The sequence below is a fragment of the Chrysemys picta genome, chromosome 1 (genome assembly GCF_011386835.1).
Source record: "Chrysemys picta bellii isolate R12L10 chromosome 1, ASM1138683v2, whole genome shotgun sequence".
In the NCBI taxonomy this organism is placed as follows: domain Eukaryota; kingdom Metazoa; phylum Chordata; order Testudines; family Emydidae; genus Chrysemys; species Chrysemys picta.
Genome location: NC_088791.1, coordinates 350,953,434 through 350,977,192, shown reverse-complemented (window position 1 = coordinate 350,977,192; position 23,759 = coordinate 350,953,434). Strand labels below are relative to the sequence as shown.

The 23,759-nt window shown below is 46.5% G+C and overlaps 2 protein-coding genes across 2 annotated transcripts; one reads left to right on the top strand and one right to left on the bottom strand.

Moving 5' to 3' along the window:
• Window positions 1–803: 803 nt before the first annotated feature.
• LOC101951753 (olfactory receptor 51G2-like) lies at window positions 804–4,079 on the bottom strand. The gene has a single exon (XM_005311804.3). The coding sequence runs from the start codon at window positions 4,050–4,052 to the stop codon at window positions 3,117–3,119; it is 936 nt and encodes a 311-aa protein (XP_005311861.1). The 5' UTR covers window positions 4,053–4,079; the 3' UTR covers window positions 804–3,116.
• Window positions 4,080–16,400: 12,321 nt separating this feature from the next.
• Window positions 16,401–17,336, top strand: LOC101951483 (olfactory receptor 51G2-like). Its single transcript, XM_008175890.2, has one exon. The coding sequence runs from the start codon at window positions 16,401–16,403 to the stop codon at window positions 17,334–17,336; it is 936 nt and encodes a 311-aa protein (XP_008174112.2).
• The last annotated feature ends 6,423 nt before the right edge of the window (window positions 17,337–23,759 follow it).

Here is a 23,759-nt window from a genome sequence, read left to right as displayed (position 1 = left end):
ACGTTTTTCTTGCCATTCTCTGTACTTTTTCCAATTCATAGACTCATACAACCATAGAAGATTAGGGTTGGAAGAACCTCAGGAGGTCATCTAGTCCAACCCCCTGCTCAAAGAAGGACCAACACCAATAAATCATCCCAGCCAGGGCTTTGTCAAGCTGCATCTTAAAAACCTCTAAGGATGGAGATTCCACCACCTCCCTAGGTAACCCATCCCAGCGCTTCACCACCTTCCTAGTGTAATAGTGTTTCCTAATATCCAAACTAGATCTCCCCCACTGCAATTTGAGACCATTGCTCCTTGTTCTGTCATCTGCCACCATTGAGAACAGCCAAACTACATCCACTTTGAAACACCCCTTCAGGTAGTTGAAGATTGCTATCAAATCCCCCATTACTCTTCACTTCTGCAGACTAAATAAGCCCAATTCCCTCAGGCTCTCTTCATAATTCATGTGCCCCAAACCGCTAATAATTTTTGTTGCTCTCCTCTGGATTCTCTACAATATATATTTATATGCATGCAGCATTCCAGATGTGGGCATAACATGGATTGATAGAATGGCATTATGACATTTTCTATTTTATTATCTATCTCTTTCCTAATGATTCCCAACATTATGTTTGCTTTTTTGACTGACACTGCACATTGTGTGGACATTTTCAGAGAACTATCCACAATGACTCCAAGATCTCTTTCTTGAGTGGTAACAGCTAATTTAGACCCCATCATTTTATAAGTATAGTTGAGATTATGTTTTCCAATGTGCATTATTTTGCACCTATCAACACTGAATATCATCTGCCATTTTGTTGCCCAGTCACCCAGTTTAGAGAGATACTTTTGTAGCTCTTCACAGTCTGCCTGGGTATTAACTATCTTTAGTAATTTTGTATCTGCAAATTTTTCCACTTCACAGATTACCCCTATTTCCAGATCATTTATGAATATGTTGAATAGGACTTGTGCCAGAACAGGCCCCGGGGAGACACCGCTATTTACCTCTCTCCATTATGAAAAATTACCATTTATACCTACCCTTTGTTTCCTATCTTTTTAACCATTTACCAATCCATGAGCACACCTTCCCTCTCATCCCATGGCAGCTTACCTTGCATAAGAGCCTTTGGTGAGGGACCATGTCAAAGGCTTTCTGAAAATCTAAGTACACTATATCCACTGGATCCCATTTGTCCACATGCTTGTTGACCCCCTCAAGGAATTCTAGTAGATTGGTGAGGCAGGATTTCCCTTTAGTAACACCACGTTGAGTCTTCATCAACAAATTATGTTCATCTCTATGTCTGACAATAATGTTCTTTATTATAGTTTCATCCAGTTTGCCTGGTACTGAAGTCAGGCTTACCAGCCTGTAATTGCTGGGATCACATAACATCGATGGGCTCGCTGAGTCAATGAGTACCTATGGCCTACCTCTCTCCTGTTCTTCAGGCATAAGACATGCACATGCAGGATAAGCAAGGCCATGCACTGTCTTAATAGAAATGGGTGCAACCCAGGCCCAGCTCCCAATATCTGCTGGTATCTCTATATTGGATACAAACAACCCCCTCCCTGAGATCCAGCTACTCCCAAACTTGATGTTGGAAATTTGGATGGAGGGTGTGAGGTCTATCTACAGCACTAGAGCAGCTCTCATTGCTCATGGAGCAGGTGGGAGTCAGAATGAGACAGAGGGGCAGACAGGCAGGGCTCTGTTTGGCCAGGCAATGCTCTCCAGATCCTTCACTCTCTAAAAGCCCGTCCTGATTCTCCCACTTACTGCCGAGCTGCAGGAGGGGCCCAGAACTCCCTCGTCAAAACGTGCTGTGCTGCTGCTTCTTCTTTCGTATGGCGGGAACTGAGCAGCAACTACAATTTCACCTGAAGTCAATCAAACCAAATGGCTACCTCAGGAACAGCAGAATTTATTGAAGCAATGCCTCCTTCCTATTTATAAATTGGGCAGTAGGTAGTGATATGAGCCATAATAAAACACCTGTGGCTGAAGGACAACGTGAGTTGCCCAAGGTCACATAAGAAGTCTGTGAAACTGCATAGACTGGAAGCCAGTTCTTCTGAGTCCCAGGCCAGCACTTAAACCGCTGAACCGTCCTTCCTCTCTGGGGATAGTGGCTGGGGAGGAGGCAGTTGGCAGCTCAGCATGCTGAGATTAGCAGAAATTCAGGGAATTAAACTCCTGTGACATCACTAAACAGGAACCCAAGAACTATTATTTTTCCAGACAATAACCCCCCCGAGAGAAGCAAGTTTCCGTGCAGTAACTTGCCAGTGTAGACAGACTCCCAGCGCTGGGAACCTGGAGGTGGTTTTCCTAAAGTGCTGGGAGAGCTCACTGCCAGCACTGCCACTGTGACCACACTTTCGCCTTAAACCAATGCTGCAGCAGCACTTTAATGCTGAAAGTGTAGACAAAGCCTGAGATACAGACCTGCCGAGGTCACAACAGAGAAGGAAGTGGCAGCAGAAGGGAACTGACAGTGTCTGCTGGCGGGAGTGGAAGGAGCAGCTTGGGGTGGCCAGTGGACAGGAACTGAGGCTGGCAGGCCACCAGGAACCACAGCTGATGAGGTGGTCAGCCAGAGCTAATGCTGAGATGGAGGAGAAAGCAAGGTGTCTTCTTCCCAGGGTGGGAAGTGAACTCCCACAGATGCACCTCTGAACCCTGGGTCCTCACTGAACAATGACAACCTCAGTGAGTGGCTGTGTGCCGGTAATTACTCGTCTTGGGAGGCTGTTCCAGAACCTCCCTCCTCAAATGGTCAGAAATCTCCTTCTCCTTCTTCTTTCCAGCCTCAGTTTGCTTCTGGTCAGTTTGTCCCCATTTGTTCTTCTGCCAGCACTGTCCTTTAGTTTCAGGAGCTCATCTCCCTCTCTGGTGCTTAATCTCCCTCTCTGGTGCTTAATAGAGCAATCCAATCCAATCCCCGCTCAGACAGCATCCCAACTTACTTCCTGTTTGCCCCTAATTTATATAGTAATATTCTCAGCTATACCTTAACCAATCATTCTACTGAAAATATAAGAATTTACAGACAAGCCTGAATATCTATATCCTAACACATGTCACTGGAGCCAGATGGTGAACTGACTCTTCACTTGATGAACAACTTGATTATCCTGACGCGAAGGTGTTTGCTTTTCATGCTGTACACAATTGGGTTCATCAGTGATGGGAGAAGCAGGGACATGTAGCCCAAGAGACTCTGAAGTAAGGGATAAGAGCCCTTCCCAAATCTGTGTATCACAGACAAGCTGATCTCTGGTGTGTAGAAGAGCAGGAGGGTGCAGAGGTGAGAGACGCAGGTGTTCAGGGCCCTCAGGCACTCCTCGTAGGACGCGATACTCAGCACTGTTTTGAGGATCATCACATAAGAGAGAAAGATGAGCAGTGAGTCCAACCCCATCTGGAAGAGTTTAGTGAACAATCCATAGATGCTGTTGACTGTGATGTCCGAACATGCCATCTTCATGACGTCCCGGTGCACGCAGTAGGAATGGGAAAGGACATTGGCTCGACAGTATTGCAACCGTTTCAGGAGAAAGGGAAGAGGAAGTATTAGGATCATCGCTCTTAGCACAGCCACCAGTCCCATCTTGGCTATCCTCTGTGAGTTTAAGATGGAAGCATATCTCAGCGGGTTATTGATGGCGATGAAGCGGTCAAAGGCCATCAGCAACAGCAGAGAGGATTCAGTGTATTGAAGCAATTGGATGAAGAACAGCTGGGCTAAACAGGCATTGAGGCTGATCTCCCTAGAGTTAAACAAGTAAATGCCCAGTATCGTTGGTATGGTGGTTATGGATATGCCAAGGTCTGTGATGGCCAACATGGAAAGGAAAATGTACATAGGCTCATGGAGGCTCAAGTCTGTTTTTATAATGAACAGAATGAGTGAATTTCCTACTATTGAAATAACATACATTAAGCAGAAGGGGATGGAGATCCAGAGATGGACGTCTTCCAGCCCAGGTATCCCAGTGAGAAGGAACACTGCAGAGTTGAATTTGGTGTCATTGACAGCTGACATAATGTACTGGGCAGATCCGGGGACTTTTGAACTTTCCTTCCTAAAAGAAAATATAAAAGAAGATTAGATGATATTTATCAAAAAATCATTCTGCTCTCAGTGCAAGCCCACAGACTCCCAGAGCTCAAGGTAGATAAGCAAAAACATACTCTTGGATTTACATAGTTCTAATTAGTTGGACTGGATCAGATTTGTAGTCCATCTCCCCCAGTAACCGGTGGCCATGTCCAGATACTTCAGAGGAAGGTGGAAGAAGCCCTGAAATAGGCAGCTATGAGATAAAGTTCTCCCAGAGAGATTCCCCCTGACACCCACTAGTTAGACATATTTTTTGGTGTAATCAGGAAGGTTTAGAGCCTCTCCAAAAAAATTTTTAAACAGTCCTCTACTGTAATTGGATTTTCTGGTTACTCAGTCCTCCTTGGAATCCTGCTAAGCTCTTGGCCTCTTTTATAGCTTGTGGCTGTGAGTTCCACAGCCAACTTGAGTGCTGTATGATTTTACCATTGTGAGCTTTGAACATAAAAACTTAAGAGTGGCCATACTGGGTGAGACCAAAGGTTCATCTAGCCCCGTATCGTGTCTTCGACAGTGGCTTATGCCAGGTGCCCCTGAGGGAATGAACAGAACAGGTCATCATCAAGTGATCCATCGTCCATTCATTTATGTAGCTATCTTTTGAACACTGTTATACACTTCACATAGACAACCTTTCTGGCCCTCCACTTCTGAGTGTGGCCCCTTCTATCATGCCATGTGTGTAAATACATGGCAAGTGCATTGTGAAAACGGTCATTGTATTTATCTGTCCTGCCCTGAAGCTATTTTTAAATGTGTTTCATGGCTTCATTATTTGAATTATTTTTTTTCTGTGCTCCTGACAGTCCAGGTTATGCAACTGCCCTTTTCCAGCATATAGGATAAATTTTTAGGGTCAGGTCCTTAATTCAATAATAGTGATATCAACAGCCTCACACCAGAGTTTCATGTGTAAATTCACTCAGAACCAGGCTCTATTAACTCACCCTCACCAAATGCTCCCAGTGATATACTCTGACCCCCCAAGAATCCCTCCAAGAGAGGCCGAAGTGCTTTGCCTGGCCAATGTTGGCAGAATCCAGAGATTTCGATCATCCTACAGGTTTCTCTTTATACCCCTGGGACCTACATCCTCTGCCCATGCAACAGTCTGTAGATATTTGGAAAATTACAAGCTGACATAGACAATTATTTCAGCTGCGCAGGGGACGAGTTGGTTTCACAAATGTGTCAATATTTCAAACACGGGTATTGCACTATTATCCACTTGAGTGTACAAGTTACTTCAGCCATGCTCATGTAATTAGTGATGGGGACAGTTAGCTAAAGCCTCTTTTACACTCCCCTTTGCTGCTCCTCAGCTAAACGCTTTTATGAGATACAGACCAGCGGTTTTGGTCTCTCATGGATTTTTAGAAAGCCTTGCACAAGCCTTGCAGAGTTATTGAGTGCACGATTCAGAATATAAGTGTTAGAAACAGCTTCTAATCAGTTACCAGGAGACAGCATCACTCAAATGAACAATGAGTTAATAGCACACACCCATTGCAAGCAGTATGTGGAGCACTTCTGAAACACTTGCTAAAGCCAAAGCCATTAAGCAGTAAAGTTACCCCTGCTCCTTCCAGCAGAGATTCCAACAACTCTGCTGCTGGCTTTTGATATACAGGCAGGACATGAAAGTTTGGTTTGTAATATTTGTATTACAATGAATAGTTCTGGCCTAACATTTACACGTATGTACCTTAGTACACACATGTCAACCACAGGTGCTGAACCCACTCGGACCTGCTCGGCAAGCACAGTTGACCACAATGTGCTGTAGCCCAGTGCCCAGTCTGAGGGGGGGAGAATGGAGGGATTCCACCCCATGAGTGGGAAGGCAACAAGGCCTGACATTTGGCACTCAGAGACCAGAGAGGGGGAAGAGATGCCAGTAGCCCTGGAACTATAAGGCAAAAATATGCCCTCTGCGACCTATTACCACAAAGCAATGCAGCTCTGAATTCCTGCCTTCACAATCAATACAGAGAATAAAAGCTTTGAAAATGCATTTGCTGATTAAATTTTCAGGAGCAAATAAACCTGAGTAGACTTGGGAACTAGTCACTGATATTCCATGGGGTCTCGTCTCCCTCAGCCCCTTGCAGGATCGTGCCCAGAGCACACGGCACCTCTAGAAATGGGACCCCTTGTGAAATCCTGACTCAGGGAATCAGGCTTTTAACACTCCAAGCTCCAGTTTCTGTGTAAATTGAATAATCCACTGACCATCTTGGGCACATGCAGGGGAGGGATTGCCAAGCTACCTAGTGCTGCCTGACCTCCTGCCCCTGTTACTGTGTCACTCTGACAGCCCAGCCGAGTTCGCTGCGGTGGCACAGAACATCTTCAAATTTAAACAGCCTTTACCCTTCACTGCACATTGTAAAGATAGTGAAACCTGCCAACGTACCCAATTCCTGCTAGAAGGGGAGCAGCTGACACCAGAAGTCTTCATTGTAAAGGACAAGGACTCATTGGAGAGGTTGCACGGGCAGCAGGCAGTATCTGTTCAGCTAGGGAGGCAAGTGTCTATATGAAGCATGTCTGCACATTCCCTTGGGGGCTACTTCGCCATCAGGGAATCTCAGCTGCTTGGCTCAGTGTGCACCAGCTTTAACCCCGTCACGGTCAATGGCAAACTGCAGGAAGCCAAATCACAGAGGACCCAGGGTGATGCTACCTGATTGGTTGGCAGTGCCAGATCTGCTGCAGGCTCTTTTCCTAGAATCCGGGCTTGTCGTCACTGTTGGAATGGTTCTGATTAGTTACATGGTTACCACAAGAGCAGCTGAGTGGTAACAATGATGCTGTCACAGCTGTGATCTTGCTGAAATAAAATAAAATAAAATAGAATAATAATATGGGGCCTGATTACTCGTTGGCAGCCCCTTTCCTGCATTACAAACCCAGGGTGCAGGGAAGGGAACGGAGATTCCACAATGCTCCCTACATGGAAATTTCATTTGGATCCTTCTAGTAGGGGAGGACCCTTCCGTTCTCCATGAGGAACAAGGAATAAGGAGGATGGTTTTGGAGGGGACTGAGGGAGTGTCACGGGAATGCTGGGAGTTTATGCACAGTCACCAGACCAGTGTTTGGAAGCCATTGCAAACAATGGAGCAACAGACACAGGAGCCTCATCTTAGACAGTCTGGCTGGCAGAGAGTAGTCTGTGGGCAAAGGTCGGCTCTACACCTTGATGCTGTAACACACTGAGCACAGAGCTCTATGGTGACAGGGCCTAGGCTCACACGGGGTTCAGCTTCCACAAGAAAGGAGCAAACAGATGGGAAGATGCTCTCAGAGATACAGGGAAACAAGGCTGAGTTGAAGCAGGGGTGAAGCCATGGGTGGGCCTCCGGGCCAGAGCCCATACACTTAACATCAAAGCCCAATCCACCAGCTGGGACTCCCGACTCCAGTTCGGTGCTCAGCTGTATCCCTCTCCTGCCGGTCCGGAGCGCTGATTCCCTGGTCTCTTGCCCCAGATGGTCCCTCTGTTCCTCAGCCATAAGTGCTTTCATACGCATCAATGTAAAGGTGTACATCTAGGAGAAGGGTTGCTAGCTATCCTTACTGGATGAGGGACCCAATGCTGGGAAGCAATGACTGAAAAAGACTCGGGGGCCATAGTGGATAATCAGCTGAACATGAGCTTCCAGTGCAACGCTACGGCTGAAAAGCTAGTCTCGAGTAGGAGCAGAGAGGTTAATTTACCTCTGTATGTGGCACTGATGCGAGCACTGCTGGGGTCCTGTGTCCAGTTCTGGTGTCTACAGTTCAAGAAGGACGTTGATACACAGGAGAGGAGTTCAGAACAGAGCCATGGGAATGATTAAAGGATTAGGAAACCTGCCTCAGAGTGATAGACTCTTTAGTTTACCGAAGAGAACAAGGTCACAATCAGTAAGAACCTGCCCGGGGAGCAAAAGTTGAACAATGGGTCCTTCAATCTAGCAGAGAAAGTTATAACAGGATCCAATGGTTGGAAGCTGAAGCTAGACACATTTAGACTGAAACTAAGGTGTAATTTTTTTTAACAATGAGGGTAATTTACCATTGGAACAATTTACCAAGGGCCATGGTAGATTCTCCATCACTGACCATTATTAAATCAAGGCAGGGTGTTATACTAACAGCTCTCCTCTAGGCCTTACTGTAGGGAAGGTCTCTGGCCTGTGTGATGCAGGAGGTCAGACAAGGTTATCACAATGGTGCCTGCTGGCCTTGGAATCTTCTCAGAGGTTTTAGTAGCACGGCCCTACCACACAGGGTGTTGCACTGATAAATAGATTGCGAGCCACTGAGATGCTGTAATGATTGGGGCCATAGCTATGTGCTTTAAAGTGATTTCAGCTCTCTGTGCCCCAAAAGGATGATTTTTTGCACTGGATAGAGAATCTGAACTCTTCCCAACACTCCTTGGTGATAAGGCCTGTCATTAGCACAGCCCCCTTTGACGAGGGAGTTCTGGGCCCCTTCTGCACCTCAGCAGAATCAGGGGGGAATCAGGACGTGCTTTCAGAGAGCAAAGGTTCCGGAGAGCATTGCCAGAGCTCTGCTGGGCTTCCTCTCGGTTTGATCTTAACCCCCAACCGCTCCATGAGCAATGACAGCTGCCCTAGCGCTGGAGATAGACCTCCCAGCCTGCTTCCAAATTTCCAACATCACCAAGTTTGGGGGTAGCTGGATCTGGGGGAGAGGGTTCTTTGGGTCCAATAGAGACAGTAGGTATTCAGAACTGGGCTTGGGTCACACCCCTTTCTATTGAGAATTTGATGGCCTTCCTTACCCGGCTTGTGCATGTCTCATGACTGAACATGAGGAGAGACAGGCTGAGCTGTGCCTCACATACCAGTGCCTCTGTGAGCACGTCACAGTTATAGCCGGGTATCTGTAAGCCAGTGTAAAGGGAAACAGTGTCTCTTCCACTGACCAACTGCATGACCAGAACTGTCCACTAACTAACCCTCAGAGCCTTTGTTGTTTCGGTGCTTCACTTTAGTTAGGGCCAGCAGCGACTCTTCTTGGGATTTTATTGGGAGTCTCGCAAAATTTCGTATCTTTCTGAAAGCCCCAACTGCTGTGATCAAGAAACTGTGCAGGAACCTCAGCTTTCAGTTATCTTAAAAAGTTTATTTAAAAAGATGAGTTGCAGAGACGCTAGAAAACATGAAGCAAGTGAGCCCAAAGGCTGAGAAACCAAAGACACATGAAACCAAACCCCACATTAGGATATTTTGAAATCTCATTATTTTAAATCAATCTCATGATTTTTTTGTGGGTGTGACTCAGACTTGTTGAATGGGGTTTGTGGATACTGGTACCGAGTTCAAAAGATCTGAAAAGCAACTTGCAAATGATACAAAAAATAACAAAACTTTTTTTTCAAAGCACATCAGAAGTAGCAAGCCTGCCACAGGAGGAGAGGGGCCACTGGATGATTGAGGTGCTAAAGGAGCACGCAAGGAAAATGAGGCTGTTGCGTTGAGGCTAAATGAATTCTTTGCATCGGTTTTCACTGCAGAGGATGTGAAGGAGATTCCCACAGATGAGCCTTTATTTTTTTTTTTTTTTTGGTGACAAATCTGAGAACTGTCACACATTGATGTGTTAATAAAGGAGGTTTTGGTAAATGAAACAGATTTAAGTCACCAGGACCAAATGGTGTTCACCAAAAAGTTCAGATGAAACATAAATACCAAATTGCAGAACTACTAACTGTAGTATGTGATCTATGGCTTAACTAAGCCTCTGTACCAGATGTCTGGCAAATAGCTAATGTGATGCTAATTTAAAAAAAACGGTTTCAGAGTCAAACCTGGCAATACAGGCCAGTAAGCCTGACTTCAGTGTCAGGCAAATTGGTTGAAACTATAGTAAAAAACAAAATTGTCAGATGCATAGGTGAACATAATTTGCTGTGGAAGAGTCAACATGGTTTTTGTAAAGGAAAATTATGCCTCACCAATCTACTAGAATTCTTTGAGGCGGTCAACAAGCAGGTGGAAAAGGGGATTCCAGTGGATATAGCGTACTTAGGTTTTCAGAAAGCCTTTCACAAAATCCCACAGCAAAGGCTCTTAGGAAAAGTAAGCAGTCTTGGGAGAAGAAGGAATGTATTCTCCTGGATCTCTAACAGGTTAAAAGATAGGAGACAAAGAGTAGGAAGAAATGGTCAGTTTTCAGAATGGAGAGGGGTAAATAGTGGTGTCCCACAGAGATCTGTACTCAGACCAGTGCGGTTCAACATATTGGTGATGCTGTATGGAATCTGGGAGGCACTTTAGAATATTGTGAATACCAATATTGTACAATTGCAATGAGTTCTCACAGAGGTGCTGTGTAAGACATGTGTTGTGCATCTGGGTGACAGCCCCAGAGAGATTGGCATTAGCACTCACTGCCTAGGCTGCTTGATGGCCCATCCAGGGATATCCACTATACAATTGACCCATTGAGAGAAGGCCAAGAATACACCTTATTACACAGCAAGGCATTCAGGGGCATACCTATGAATAGAACTCTAAGGCTTACAGTGGATGTGCTGGGCAGCTTGTGTTTGGAAGAAAAAAAGGCAAACTGCATAGCAAAAGACTATAAAAGTCAGCTGCATCTTATCCATTTTGTCTTCACTCTGGCTTCTTGTCTTCATTGCTTCTTCTGATCTCTGGCATAACTTTTCTACAAATGAAGCTCTGAACAAAGGACTGAATGATCCATCCAACCTGTGAATGTTTTCCAGGGGGACTTGCAAGCCAGCAAACTCACCAGTATGTGACTGTTTTCGTATATAACATCTGTCTTCATGTTCTTTCTTTTTTTTTTATAAGAAAGAACACCTTGTATATGTGAGCAAAGTTTCTTAAAGAACCTCTCACTGTACTGGATGTAGGTGCTGATTGGAAGACAGAAACTGAAATGCAATAAAGGGGGCTGTGTGATTTCTTTTTTGCTTCTTGATAACCAGTGTGGGGGATGAGAAATACAGTGGTTGAAGAGTTTAACTTTAGTGTTACACACTGGTCTTGGGAGTATCTGCTCTCCCTGTTGCAGCCTGCCCTGACCTTGGCCTTTCCATTGACAGCTGCCCCAGTCACACCAGGTCACAATATTTATAAATGGCCTGGAAAAGGAGGTAAACAGGAGACCATCTAGTCCAACCCCCTGCTCAAAGCAGGACCAATCCCCAGACAGATTTTTTTACCCCAGTTCCCTAAATAGCCTCCACAACCCTGGGTTTAGCAGGCCAATGCTCAAACCACTGAGCTATCCCACTGGGCTAGATGGAGCTGCCATGATACTGCCCAGCTGCAGCTCCCTGGATGCTCAAGAGAAATCAGAACCTTTTCGTCTGCCTCTTTCTCATAACATAAATGAATATATATAAACATAAACATAAGTTGCACTAATGGAGTCTATCGCTGCACTCTGTGTATGGAAAGGTCTCCCGACCAGTCTAGGGCTGGGGTATTGTGCCCATCTGCTACTCTAACCATCCCTCCCATCCCTGTGCAGCTTCCGCTACCCTGTAAAAGACCCTTCAGCAGATCCTGCGGGCAGTGGCTACTGTGACAGGCCCTGGTAGCACATCTCTGATGAACCTGTGCTAGCAGGGAGCTGGAGAGGGTCCTAGAGCAGTTGTGGAGGCCCAGAGATTGTAGGTGGGAAGGCTGAGATATCAGAGGATCACTGAGATCTGTGCATAACTTTGGGGATCACTGGATCCTGGATCCCCCTGTTATTCCTCAGGGAAAACTGAAGGACTGGAAGGGACCTCGAGAGGTCATCTAGTCTCGACCGCTGAGCTTACGGCAGGACTAAGTCTTATCTAGACCATTCCAGACAAGGATTTGTCTAACATACCCTTAAAAATCTCCAGTGATGGAGATTCCACAACCCCAGAGCAATAAAAATCCACGGTAATTTCCATGTAGGGAGCATTGTGGACTCTCCCTTCCCTGGCCTGCACCCTTGGTTTGTTATTAATTATGTGGTTTTGTGTGGCCCTGGCTCCACCATGAAAACTGAGGTTCCCTCTCCATCCCTTCTGCATCCCCCCTCCTGCTGGGGAAATGGGGTCAAAGGTGCAGGGGTTTGCACCTGGCGCTCCTGCCGGGGAGTGGGGTCAGGGCACGCGGTCAGGTGGTGGGGTCTTATTCCACTTACCCCACCCACCGGTTCTGAGATGGTGGGCTTACCACACTCCTACGCTATTCCAGTGCCCCGACCCGCTCTCCGGCAGCTGGGTGGGGGAGAGGGGCAATCCCCCGCACTCAGATCACGCTTCACCGCAGGAATGGCAGGTGGGTGTAACGGAGCAGGGTGACACCATTGGCCCAGGACTAGTGGCTAATCCTCTACTGGCCCAAACCCGCCCCCATGAGGCACACCCCCATCTGGGGCAAGAGACCAGGGAATCAGCGCTCTGGACTGGCAGGAGAGGGATACAGCTGAGCACCGAACTGGAGTCGGGAGTCCCAGCTGGTGGATTGGGTTTGGATGCTAAATGGGTGGTCCCTGGCCCCCTGGGCCTCCCCAGGGCTACACCCCTGCTCCGACCCAGCCTAGTTTCCCTGTGTCTCTGAGAGCATTTTCCCATCTGTTTGCCCCTTTCTTGTTGAAGCAGCCTTTGCTGAAACCTGTGTGAGCTTGGACCCAGGCAGTCACCGTAGTGCTCAGCCCTGTCCATGTTACAAGGCCAGTGTGTGAAGCTGACCTTTGCCCTCAGACTGCTCTGTGCCAGTCAGACTGTCTAAGGTGAGGCTCCTGTGTCTGTCGCTCCACTGTTTGGCAGTTAAATCCTTACAGACTCAATGGTTTTCAAACACTGGACTGGTGCCTGTGCTGAAACTCCCACACTCCCCTCCTTATTTCTTATTCCTCACGGAGAAGGGAAGGGTTCTCCTCTACTGGAACAATCTAAGGGAAATTTCCATGTAGGGAGTCTTGGGGAATTTCCCTTCACTTCCCTGGCCTGCACCCTGAGTTTATAATGTAGGACGGGGGCTGCTGGGGAGAAATCAGGTCCTATATTAATTATTATTATTATATTTTATTTTATTTCAGAAAGATCACAGCTGTGACAGCATCATTGTTACCACTCAGCTGCCCTGGAGGTAGCCCTGTGACTAAATGGAACCATACGAACAGTGATGAGAAGTTCGGATTCCAGGAATAGAAGCTGGCGCTACAGTGCACTTGGATAGAATCACCACCCATCCCCTGTGATTTCGCCTCCTGCAGTTTGCCATTGGCATGATGGGGGTTAAAGCTGGTGCGCACTCAGCCAAGCAGCTGAGGTTCCCTGATGGCCAAGTGGCCCCCAAGGGAATGTGCAGACATGCTTCATAAAGACACATGCCTCCCTATCTGAAGAGATACTGCCTGCTGCCTGTGCAACCTCTCCAATGATTCCTTGTCCTTTAGGGTGAAAACCTCTGGTGTCAGCGGCTCCCCTTCTAGCAGGAATTGGGTACGTTGGCAGGTTTCACTATCTTTACAATGTGCAGTGAAGGGGAAAGGCTGTGAGCTGTTTCCATTGGCAGATGTTCTGTGCAGCGGCAGAGGACTCAGCTGGGCTGTTGGAGTGTCTCAGTGACGGGGATGGCGGACAGGCAGCGCTAGGTAACTTGGGAACCCCTCCCCGACATCTGCCCATGCTGCTCTGTGGGTTGTTCAGGCTACACAGAAATCTGACATTCAAAGCAAGCTTGGAATGTTAAAACTCTTATGCCCCAAGTCAGGGTTTCTCAAGGGGTCCCATTTCTAGAGGTGCCGTGTGCTCTGGGCACGATCCTGCCAGGGGCTGAGGAAGACAAGACCCCACGGAAACTCAGGCTATGTCTTCACTACCCGCCTGAATCGGCAGGTAGAAATCGATCTCTCGGGGATCGAATTATCGTATCTCATCGGGACGCGACAATCGATCCCCGAATCGACGCTTGTACTCCACCAGCGCAGGTAGGAGTAAGCGCCGTTGACGGGTGAGCTGCAGAGGTAAATTTGCCGCCATCCTCACAGCGGGGTAAGTCGCCTCTGATACATCGAATTCAGCTACGCTATTCGTGTAGCTGAATTTCCATATCTTAAATCGACCCCCCCTCCCCATAGTGAGGACGTAGCTTCAGTGACAAGTTACCAAATCGACTCAGGTTCATTTGCTCCTAGAAATTTAATCAGCAAATGCATTTTCAAAGATTTTATTCATGAGGTCGATTGTGAAGGCAGGAATTCAGAGCTGTGTTGCTCTGTGGTAACAGGTCTGATAGAGCTTATTTCTTGTAGCCTTCCTGCTCATGGGATGGAATCCCTACATTCTCCCACCCTCAGACTGGGCGCTGGTCTACAGCACACTGTGAGTGAACTGTGCTTGCCGGGCAGGTCCGAATGGGCTCAGTACCTGTGGTTGACATGTGTGTACAAAGGTACGGATGTGTAAATGTTATGCAAAAACTTTTCATTATATCAATAGCCAGAAGCAGAGTTGTTGGAATCTCTACAGGAAGGATCAGGGTAACTTTACTGCATAATGGCTTTTGCTTTAGAAAGTATTTCAGAAATAATCCACATACTAATTGCAATGGGTTTGTGTTATTAACTTTTTTTTCAGTGAACAGTTGTATGATACTCTCTCCTGGTAACAGACTAGAAGCTGATTCTAACATTTACATTCAGAGTCATGCATTCAATAACTCTGCAAGGCTTGTGCAAGACTTTCCAAAAAGTCATGAGAGACCAGAACCGCTGTCTGTATTCCAGCAAAGAGTTTAGCTGAAGTGCAGGAAAGGGGAGTGGTATAGTGGTTGTATGTAATTGGCCCCCATCACCAATTACATGAGCATGGCTGAAGTAACTTGTACACTCAAGTGGATATTAGTGCAATTCCAGTGTTTGAATTATTGACCCATTTCTGACGCCAACTCCTCCCCTGCCCGGCTGAAATAACTGTCAGTGTTGGCTTGTAATTTTCCGAATATCTACAGACCGTTGCATGAGGAGAGGATGCAGGTCCTGTGAAGAGGTAGTGGAGTCTATGAGATGATCGAAGTCTCTGGAGTCCGTCAACACTGGCTAGGCAAAGCACTTCAGCTTCTCTTGGAGGGATTCTTGGGGGTCAGAGTGTATCACCGGGAGGATTTTGTCAGGGAAAGTTAAGAGAGTCTGGTTCTGACTGAATTTACACATGTAAATCTGGCGGGAGGCTGTTGATGTCACTGTTATTGAATGAAGAACCTGGCCCTAAGAATTTATTCCATGTGCTAGAAAGAGGTAGTTGCATAATCTGGACTGTCAGGAGCGCAGAAAAAATAAGATATATAATGAAGCTATAAAGCACATTTATGAATAGCTTCAGTGCAGGACAGATACATATAATGACCATTTTCACCATGCACTTGTCATGTGTTTACACACGTGTCATGATACTAAAGTCCACACTCAGATGTGGAGGGCCAGAAAGGGTTTCTGTGTGAAGGGTGTAACAGGGTTCAAAAAAGAACTAGAGACATTCATAGAGGATAGGTGCATCAATAGCTTATAAACCAGGATGGGCAGGAATGGTGTCCCTAGCCTCGGTTTTCAAGAAGCTGGGAATGGGCAACAGGGGATGAGTCACTTGATGATTACCTGCTCTGTTCATTCCCTCTGGGGCACCTGACATTGGACACTGTGGAAGACAGGATACTTTGATCTCACCCAGTATGGCCACTCGTACGTTTTTATGTTCTAAGGTCACAATGGTAAAATCCTATAGTGCTCAAGTAGGCTGCGGAACTCACAGCCACAAGATATCAACAGGGCCAACAGCTTAGCTAGATTCAAAGAGGGACTGGATTACCAGAAAATCCAATTACAGTAGGGAGGATACTTTAAAAAAAAAGTTTTCAAAGTGCTCTAAACCTTCCACATTTACACTACAAAATACATCTAGCTAGTGGGTGTAAGGGAGAAATTCCCTGGGAGCAGGTTATCTCATAGCTGCCTATTGCAGGGTTTCTTCCACCTTCCACTACATCATCTAGACATGGCCATCGGTTACTGGGCTAGATGGACTTAAGTCTGATCCAGTCTGGCAGTGCCTATCTTCCTATCGGTGATGTACATCCAAGACTAAGTTTTTGCTTATCTACCTTGAGCTCTGGGAGTCTGTAGATTTGCACTGAGAGCAGAGTGATTTTTCGATAAATATCATCTAATCTCCTCTTATTTTGTGTTTTTTTTAGGTAGGTAATTTCAGAACTCTTCAAACTTGGCCAGTAAATTATGTCAGCTATCAATGACACCAAATTCAAATCTGTAGTGTTCCTTCTCACTGGGATACCAGGTCAGGAAGACATCTCTCTCTGGATCTCTATCCCCTTCTGCATAACATATGCTATTTCAATATTAGGAAATTCACTCATTCTGTTCATTGTAAAAACAGATGGAAGCCTGCATGAGCCCATGTACATTTTCCTTTCCATGTTGGCCTTCACAGACCTTGGCTTATCAATAGTCACAATACCGACGATACTGGGCATATACTTGCTTAACTCTAGGGAGATCAGCCTCGATGCCTGTTTAGCTCAGCTATTCTTCATCCATTTGCTTCAATGCATTGAATCCTCCGTGCTCTTGTTGATGGCTTTTGACCGCTTCATCGCAATCCGTAGCCCGCTGAGATATGCTTCCATCTTAACCCCGTTGACAATAGCTAAAATGGGACTGGTGGTTTTGCTAAGAGCAATGGCAATAATACTTCCACTTCCTTTTCTCCTGAAACGGTTCCAATACTGTCGAGCCAATGTCCTCTCCCATTCCTACTGCCTGCACCAGGAGGTCATGAAGATGGCTTGTTCAGATATCACAGTCAACAGCATCTATGGATTGTTTACTAAACTCTTCCAGATGGGGTTGGACTTACTGCTCATTTTCCTCTCTTATGTGATGATCCTCAAAGCAGTGCTGAGCATCGCATCCCACAAGGAGACCCTGAAGGCCCTGAACACCTGCATCTCCCACCTCTGTGCTGTCCTGCTCTTCTTCACACCAGAGATCAGCTTGTCTGTGATACACAGATTTGGGAAGGGCTCTCCTCCCTTGCTTCAGATTCTCCTGGGCTACATCTCCCTGCTTCTCCCACCGCTGATGAACCCAATTGTGTACAGTGTGAAAAGCAAACACCTTCGTGCAAGGATAATCAGAATGTTTGTCAAGTGAGGGTCAGTTCATCAACTGGCTCCAGCACTGGTGACACTGGAGATGAAAATCAGGGGGCACCTATTCCATTCTGGACCTTATATCTGAGATGACATGCACTTCTGATCTCCACTCTGTAGAGAGATATTCAGGCAGGATCTAAGGCCTGGAATAATGGAGAGGGGCTGGTAAGGCAGGACTGTGTACTGTTTGAAGGAGACCATTGAGACAGCATTATGTATGAAGTGATTTGTTCGTTGATAGCCAGGGGACCGGTGGGATGTTGGCCCATAAAGAGCCATATTTTGGCTGCTCTGACCTCAGAATTCCTGTTGATACTGTGAATACGGAGAAGGGATATGGATGTTGTTTCCCATTACACCTGTCACTGTCCCAGCTCATGTTAAAGATTCAGGGACCATGAAAAAAGCTGCAGAGCTGTTGTGCAGTCACAGTTCTGGCCCTTTCTGAGCGCTCTGGGTGCTGCATGATCCATGGGTGCTGCTCCAGCTGTGAACAGGGCTAGTCTATCGTCACAGACATCCACCCTTCCCCTCCGCCCTCCGCCAGGTGCTTGTGACTGAGTCATCTTGGAAACATGATTAATGCAAGAGGCTCAAGAGGAGCCATTTAGGCAACCCTCTCCTCCACGCCTTTTGATAGCTCTGCACACTGCACACCTGCTGGGCACACTCCCCACTGAGGCACAACAGAGCTGCGTGTGTGAGTGAGGGTCTGACACACAGGAGTCCTGGCAAGAGACTCAGGCCGAGATTCTCTGCCCGTTCACTCCATTTGTCCTTCCCCAGCAATGCAAAGGGGTGAAATTGGTCCTCAGGTCCCCCACAGAGGCATAGCTAGCTCCAATCTCAGCCCATCCCATTCAGTGTAGGGTGACCACCTTTACAAGAGGGAAAAATTGGGACAGATGTAGGAGTCCTGACCACACTGTGACAACACACCTGCCCCTCTTCTTACCCCTGGAGGCCCCACCCCCTGCTCCTCCTTTACCCCCAAGACGACACCCCCTGCTCCTCCTCATTACCCGGGGCTCCACCCCCTGTCCAGGCCAGAAGCCAGAGCTGGACCATTGAAAGAGTTGAAAAGAGAATCAGAGCCACTGTGAGGAGCCCCAGATCCTCCACCTGCCCTGGGCAGGGGCTGGGGGGCCCAAGAGAATGCCCCAGCCTATGTCCCTGCCCCTCAGGACACATCCCCAGAGAAGGTGGAGAGTCTAGGAATCCCCACAGCAGCCTGGGCTCCCGGGGTAGCTGTAACCGTGCTTTTGCGGGTCACAACTGCAAATATCAAATTCAGTGCAAACTGCTGAGAAATAGGGCAGAGAGACCTCAAACCTGGTCATTATTCTCCCATAAGATATACCAAACCTGCAAAATAAATTAACTTCTGTTTCATCACGCTGGCTAACAAGAAGTCATAAAAGCAGTTTCCTTAGATATTCCAGTCCTTATATCCCCATCAAAAACAGCAGATTTAAAGACGAGTGATTCTTTAAACCCAATTTAATGTAATAGCAGGTGCTTCTGATCCCAAAGGATCAGCCACACACGCAGGTCAATACATAACTCAGATCTTACCCAAAAATCATGCTGATGCCAATCCATTGCTATCTAAAATCTAAAGGTTTATTTATAAAAAGAAAGAAAGAAATGTGAGAGTTAAAATTGGTTAAAGGAGTCAATTACGTACAATAAATGCAAAGTTCTTATTTCAGGCTTGTAGCAGTGATGGAATAAGCTGTTGGTTTGTTAAGTCACTGGTTGCTTCCAGATCATTGGAAGGACCTCAGTCCATTGGTTAGAATTCTCCCATAAGTATAAGTTCAAACTCCAGAGGCTTGAGCAGGAAAGAGACAAACTGGAGGGGTTTCCTTTGATATTCTTTTATAGATTCTGCCATGTGAATGGAAACCCTTTGATTCAAAGAAAGCCCTCAGCACAGCTAGTGGAAAATTACAGGTGACCAGATGGGGTTTGGAATCACATGAGGAAGTCACATGTCCATGCATAATTTTGCTTAGTCACAACAGGAAATTATTACCTATATCCCGACAGAACTTTTGCAGGACAGTCCATTCAGTGTAAATGGGTGTCTCCCATTGTCAGTTAAGTGTTTCTTAATGAACCCTTAATTTGAATAATCTCTCCAAGATTTGCAGGCTAATTACCCCAGGAGCAAAAGCTTTCTAAAGCAAAAACCGTTAAGCAGTTAAAGTTACCCCTGCTCCTTCCTGTAGAGATTCTAACAACTCTGCTGCTGGCTTTCGATATCTCTCCTCATACTGAAGGGTGTTCCATACCCCTAATCATTTTTCTTGCCTTTTTCTGATCCTTTTCCAATTCCAATATATATTTTTTGAGATGGGGCAACCAGAACTGCATGCTGTATTCCATGTGTGGGTGTACCATGGATGTATATAGCGGCAATGTGATATTTTCTGTCTTATCGTTGTGACCCTTCTGCCCGTCAGAGTTGGCAGCAACAAGAACCAGGTTCAGTATTTAGGGGCAGTGCTTCTATATACTGGAAAATTTCCCAAAATCTGGGAATTTTTAACAGCATGTGCCCTGCAGTTTCCCAATTTGCCCTGCAATTTCCCAAGGTGAAGCATTTTACTCAAAAATTCCCAGATTTTGGGAAATTTCCCAGGATATAGAAGCACTGGCTAGCGCCCAAAATTTCCCAAACTGGTAAAAAATTCCCAGAGTCTGGGAATTTTTCACCAGATTTGGGAAATTTTTAGCGCCAGGTTGGGAAAAGTTGGCATCACAATATAGAAGCACTGTCTAGGGTTCCGTTTCAATAACACAATGCAAAACCGGCTTGAGCCCCCACCCAGTGACCTGGGACAATTATATACCACTCCCTGGGTGCCTCTAAGAGGAAATACTTCCCCTCTCACAAGCATGGATCTGAGTGTAGCAAAAGCCTTTTAATAAAGGAGGGAAACATTGCGGCATTATGTTGGGGAAACATCACAAACAGGATTCGCAACACAAACCATGAGCAAAAGATCCACCCCCAAGTAAGTTTGACAGTGTCCTTTTCCCCTCAGGGTCTTAAGTCCAGCAACCCAACAGTCACCCCACCCACAGTTTCTGTCCTTGGTCAGTGCAGCCCCCAGAGTTCAGAAGTTCATCTGCATAGTTTACCTCCCAGCCAGTTGGGGGAGGTTTGGGGGCATCTTATATGCTCTACTGCTTGGGTCAACAGCCAATTGCCACACCTCTCTGTGGGGTTCTGCTGCAGTCTTCACCACCAGCTGCATGCTCCACCAGCCACCCTGCTAGCCGCTCACCAACTTGTCTTGAGACCCCACCCCCACTTAACACATCTCATTAGTGATTTCAGCTGTTAGTGGTGGGTGGGGAGGAAGAAGAACACCTCAGCATTGGCACACTCAGAACCACTAATCCAGTGATTTCAGCTCTGCTGCACCTAATAAGACTCAAAAGGGAGTCAAAATTAGCTCTATTATTACACCATGGAGAGAGAAAGGGGAAAAACAGTGTTTGAGGCCCTCAGAAGATAGCCCACACTACCAGCTACATCTGTCCCCCACTTCTCTTAGTTCACTTTGGCTTTGGAACCATGTCCCTTGCCTAGCAAGTGCTACTTAGTTGAGGGTGAGTCCCTCCATCATAAAATGCCAAGTATAGTTCTACTGTCCTTGATTCACATAACCAGGGTAAAAACCCTTTATTACTCCTGCCCCAATAACAAAGAGATTGGGGGGGGGGGTCCCATAGCAGCCAATGTGACCATTTGGGCAAGCAGTCCCTCATGCTAGGCAGGGTGGGTGTGCCCATGCAAACGAGATCATCTCCTGAAGCCCTTTTCCACAACTCACCACCAGATATCAGGGTAGAGCTCATTCTGACTCTGCTTAAATCATCTATCCCTTTATTAATGATTCCCAGCATTCTGTTTGCTTTTTTGACTGCCGCTGCACATTGAGTAGATGTTTTCAGAGAACTATCCACAATGACTTCAAGATCTCTTTCTTGATTGGTAAGAGCTAATTTCGACCCCATCATTGTATTTGTGTAGTTGGGATTATGCATTCCAATGTACATTACTTTGCATTTATCAGCATTAAATTTCCTCTGCCGTTTTGTTGCCCAGTCACCCAGTTTATGAGATCCCTTTGTAGCTCTTCGCAGTCTGCCTCAGTCTTAACTAACTTTAGTAATTTTGTATCATCTGCAAATTTTGCCACCTCACTGTTTCCCCCTTTTTCCTCATCATTTATAAATATGTTAAATAGGACTAGGCCCAGTACAGATCCCTGGAGGAGGACACCACTATTTACCTCTCTACAAGCTGAAAACTGACCATTTATACCTACCCTTTGTTTCCTATCTTTTAACCAGTTGCGGGGAGGGATAGCTCAGTGGTTTGAGCATTTGCCTGCTAAACCCCTGGTTGTAAGCTCAGTTCTTGAGGGAGCCACTTAGGGATCTGAGGCAAAATCAGTACTTGATCCTACTAGTAAAGGCAGGGGGCTGGACTCAATGACCTTTCAGCTCTATGAGATAGGTATATCTCCATATTACTATATACCATTCCATGACAGCAGCATACAGGTAACACAACTGTTGCCGGCACAGAGGCCCGAGGACAGCAACAGTGGGGTTCGTTGCCCGGTGTGCTTCACGCCAATAAACATACCAGGGTGGAGAAACAATCAAAGTTTATTTCAGATCTCAAAGTGGTGCAAGGAGACAGGCAAGTCTCAAATCAAGCACACCAGCAAAAACAGTTTCTCTCTTCTTATACATTTTACAACTAAGCCCACCTCTCTCCCCATCTCTACCACCCCCCCCCACTCCCCCTCCCCTCCCTACCGAAGGCATGTTTATACATTTAAGCCGTTAAATCATTCTAGGGCTATAAATCTAGCTTGTCAGTAACTTGTCCCTAAACTGTTATTTGGTTCTGTTTACCCTTAGTTTATTACCTCTTCAGCCAGCTAGAAACATGCAAACCTCATCATTATCGTTTGGTACCTGGTATGAGCAAGGTCGTAATTGCTAACTGGCTGTTTACACATTCCAATTTCTGTCCTTGGCTTTTGAGGCCGATTAGAGTTAAACATGGAAGAACAGAGTTTAAACATGGAAGAACTCTGGCTCAGGCAGGCCTAGTGACCCCAACACAACCATAACCAGCAAATCATAATATTTTCATAGACATCTTACACGCCACATTTTATACAAGATTTGTTGCAAATAAATAACAGTGGTTGCAAAAGTGATCTATATGGTCATATCTTTATCAGAGAACATCACAGTAGCTCTTACCACGGCCCAACTCTGGCATGGCCAGGAGATGGAGCTTCAAAAAAAGTGGAGCAGCAGGGAGCAGGGCCTAGTGGTAAGAGATTGGTGGGGTGGCTCAAGGGGAAAGGCTTTGCAGCAAGTCTGAAGCAATGCAGACACCAGCAACAAGGGTGATAGGGTGTTCCTGAGTAAAGGGCGAGGGAGAAGTTGAAGGGTAGGAGACCTTGTGTCTTGGAGAAGGCTGAATAAATGTAACCCCACAAAGGGAGCTCTTGTTTTAAATATTCCAGGTGGAGAGTAAGGCATTGCAAGGACCTTAGAGGGAAGGGAAGGATGTTGCAGGGCCACCTGAAGACCCCAGGGGGCACTTTGGGGTGGCACTGATCTGCAGGGACATGGCCAGAGTGTGCTGTGCTCTTGGAAGCTGTTAAAATCAGGTGGAGGTCAACCCAGCCCCCAGGCTGCTCTAAATTCCACTGAGGCAGGGGGAGAACAGGCCAGCAAATCAAACCTCTGTAACTGGCTCCTTGCCATCCCTGCTCTCTACAGTATGGCAGGGAATGGGAATTCTCCAGGTTCAGCAAAGAATCCAGCTGGGCCTGTCACCAATCAGATGGCTGGAAGGCTGGTCCTGTGATTCAGGCACTGCTCTGTGACTCAGGACAATTGGGTTTAATTCCCTCCATGGGCAAACCATTGGCAGTCTCTGGTGGATAATATCCCGGCCCTGCCTCTCAGTGATGGCAGGAGGATAAATACATTCAAGGTGCTCAGATAGTCTGAGACCATAAGATCAGGGCTGTGTGAGGGTGCTACAGAGAAATGCCACTGACATTTGTTTTTAAGAGGTCTCTGACCACAGCCTCCTGTGACAGATGGCTTCTGGGATCCCTGTGATTACAGCACCTTATTTGTGGCAGAAATGCGGGAGCTCAGGGGTGACAGTGAGGGATAGGGAGTGGATTTCTGAGGGGAGATTTGGAATGTCATGGGGTCTAAAATCATGCCTCCCCAATCTATTAGAATTCTTTGAGGGGCTCAAAAAGCATCTGGACAAGGACAATGCATATAAAGTATTTCGATTTTCAAAGCCTTTGACAAGGTCCCTCACCAAGGTCTCTTAAGCAAAGCAATCTGTCAT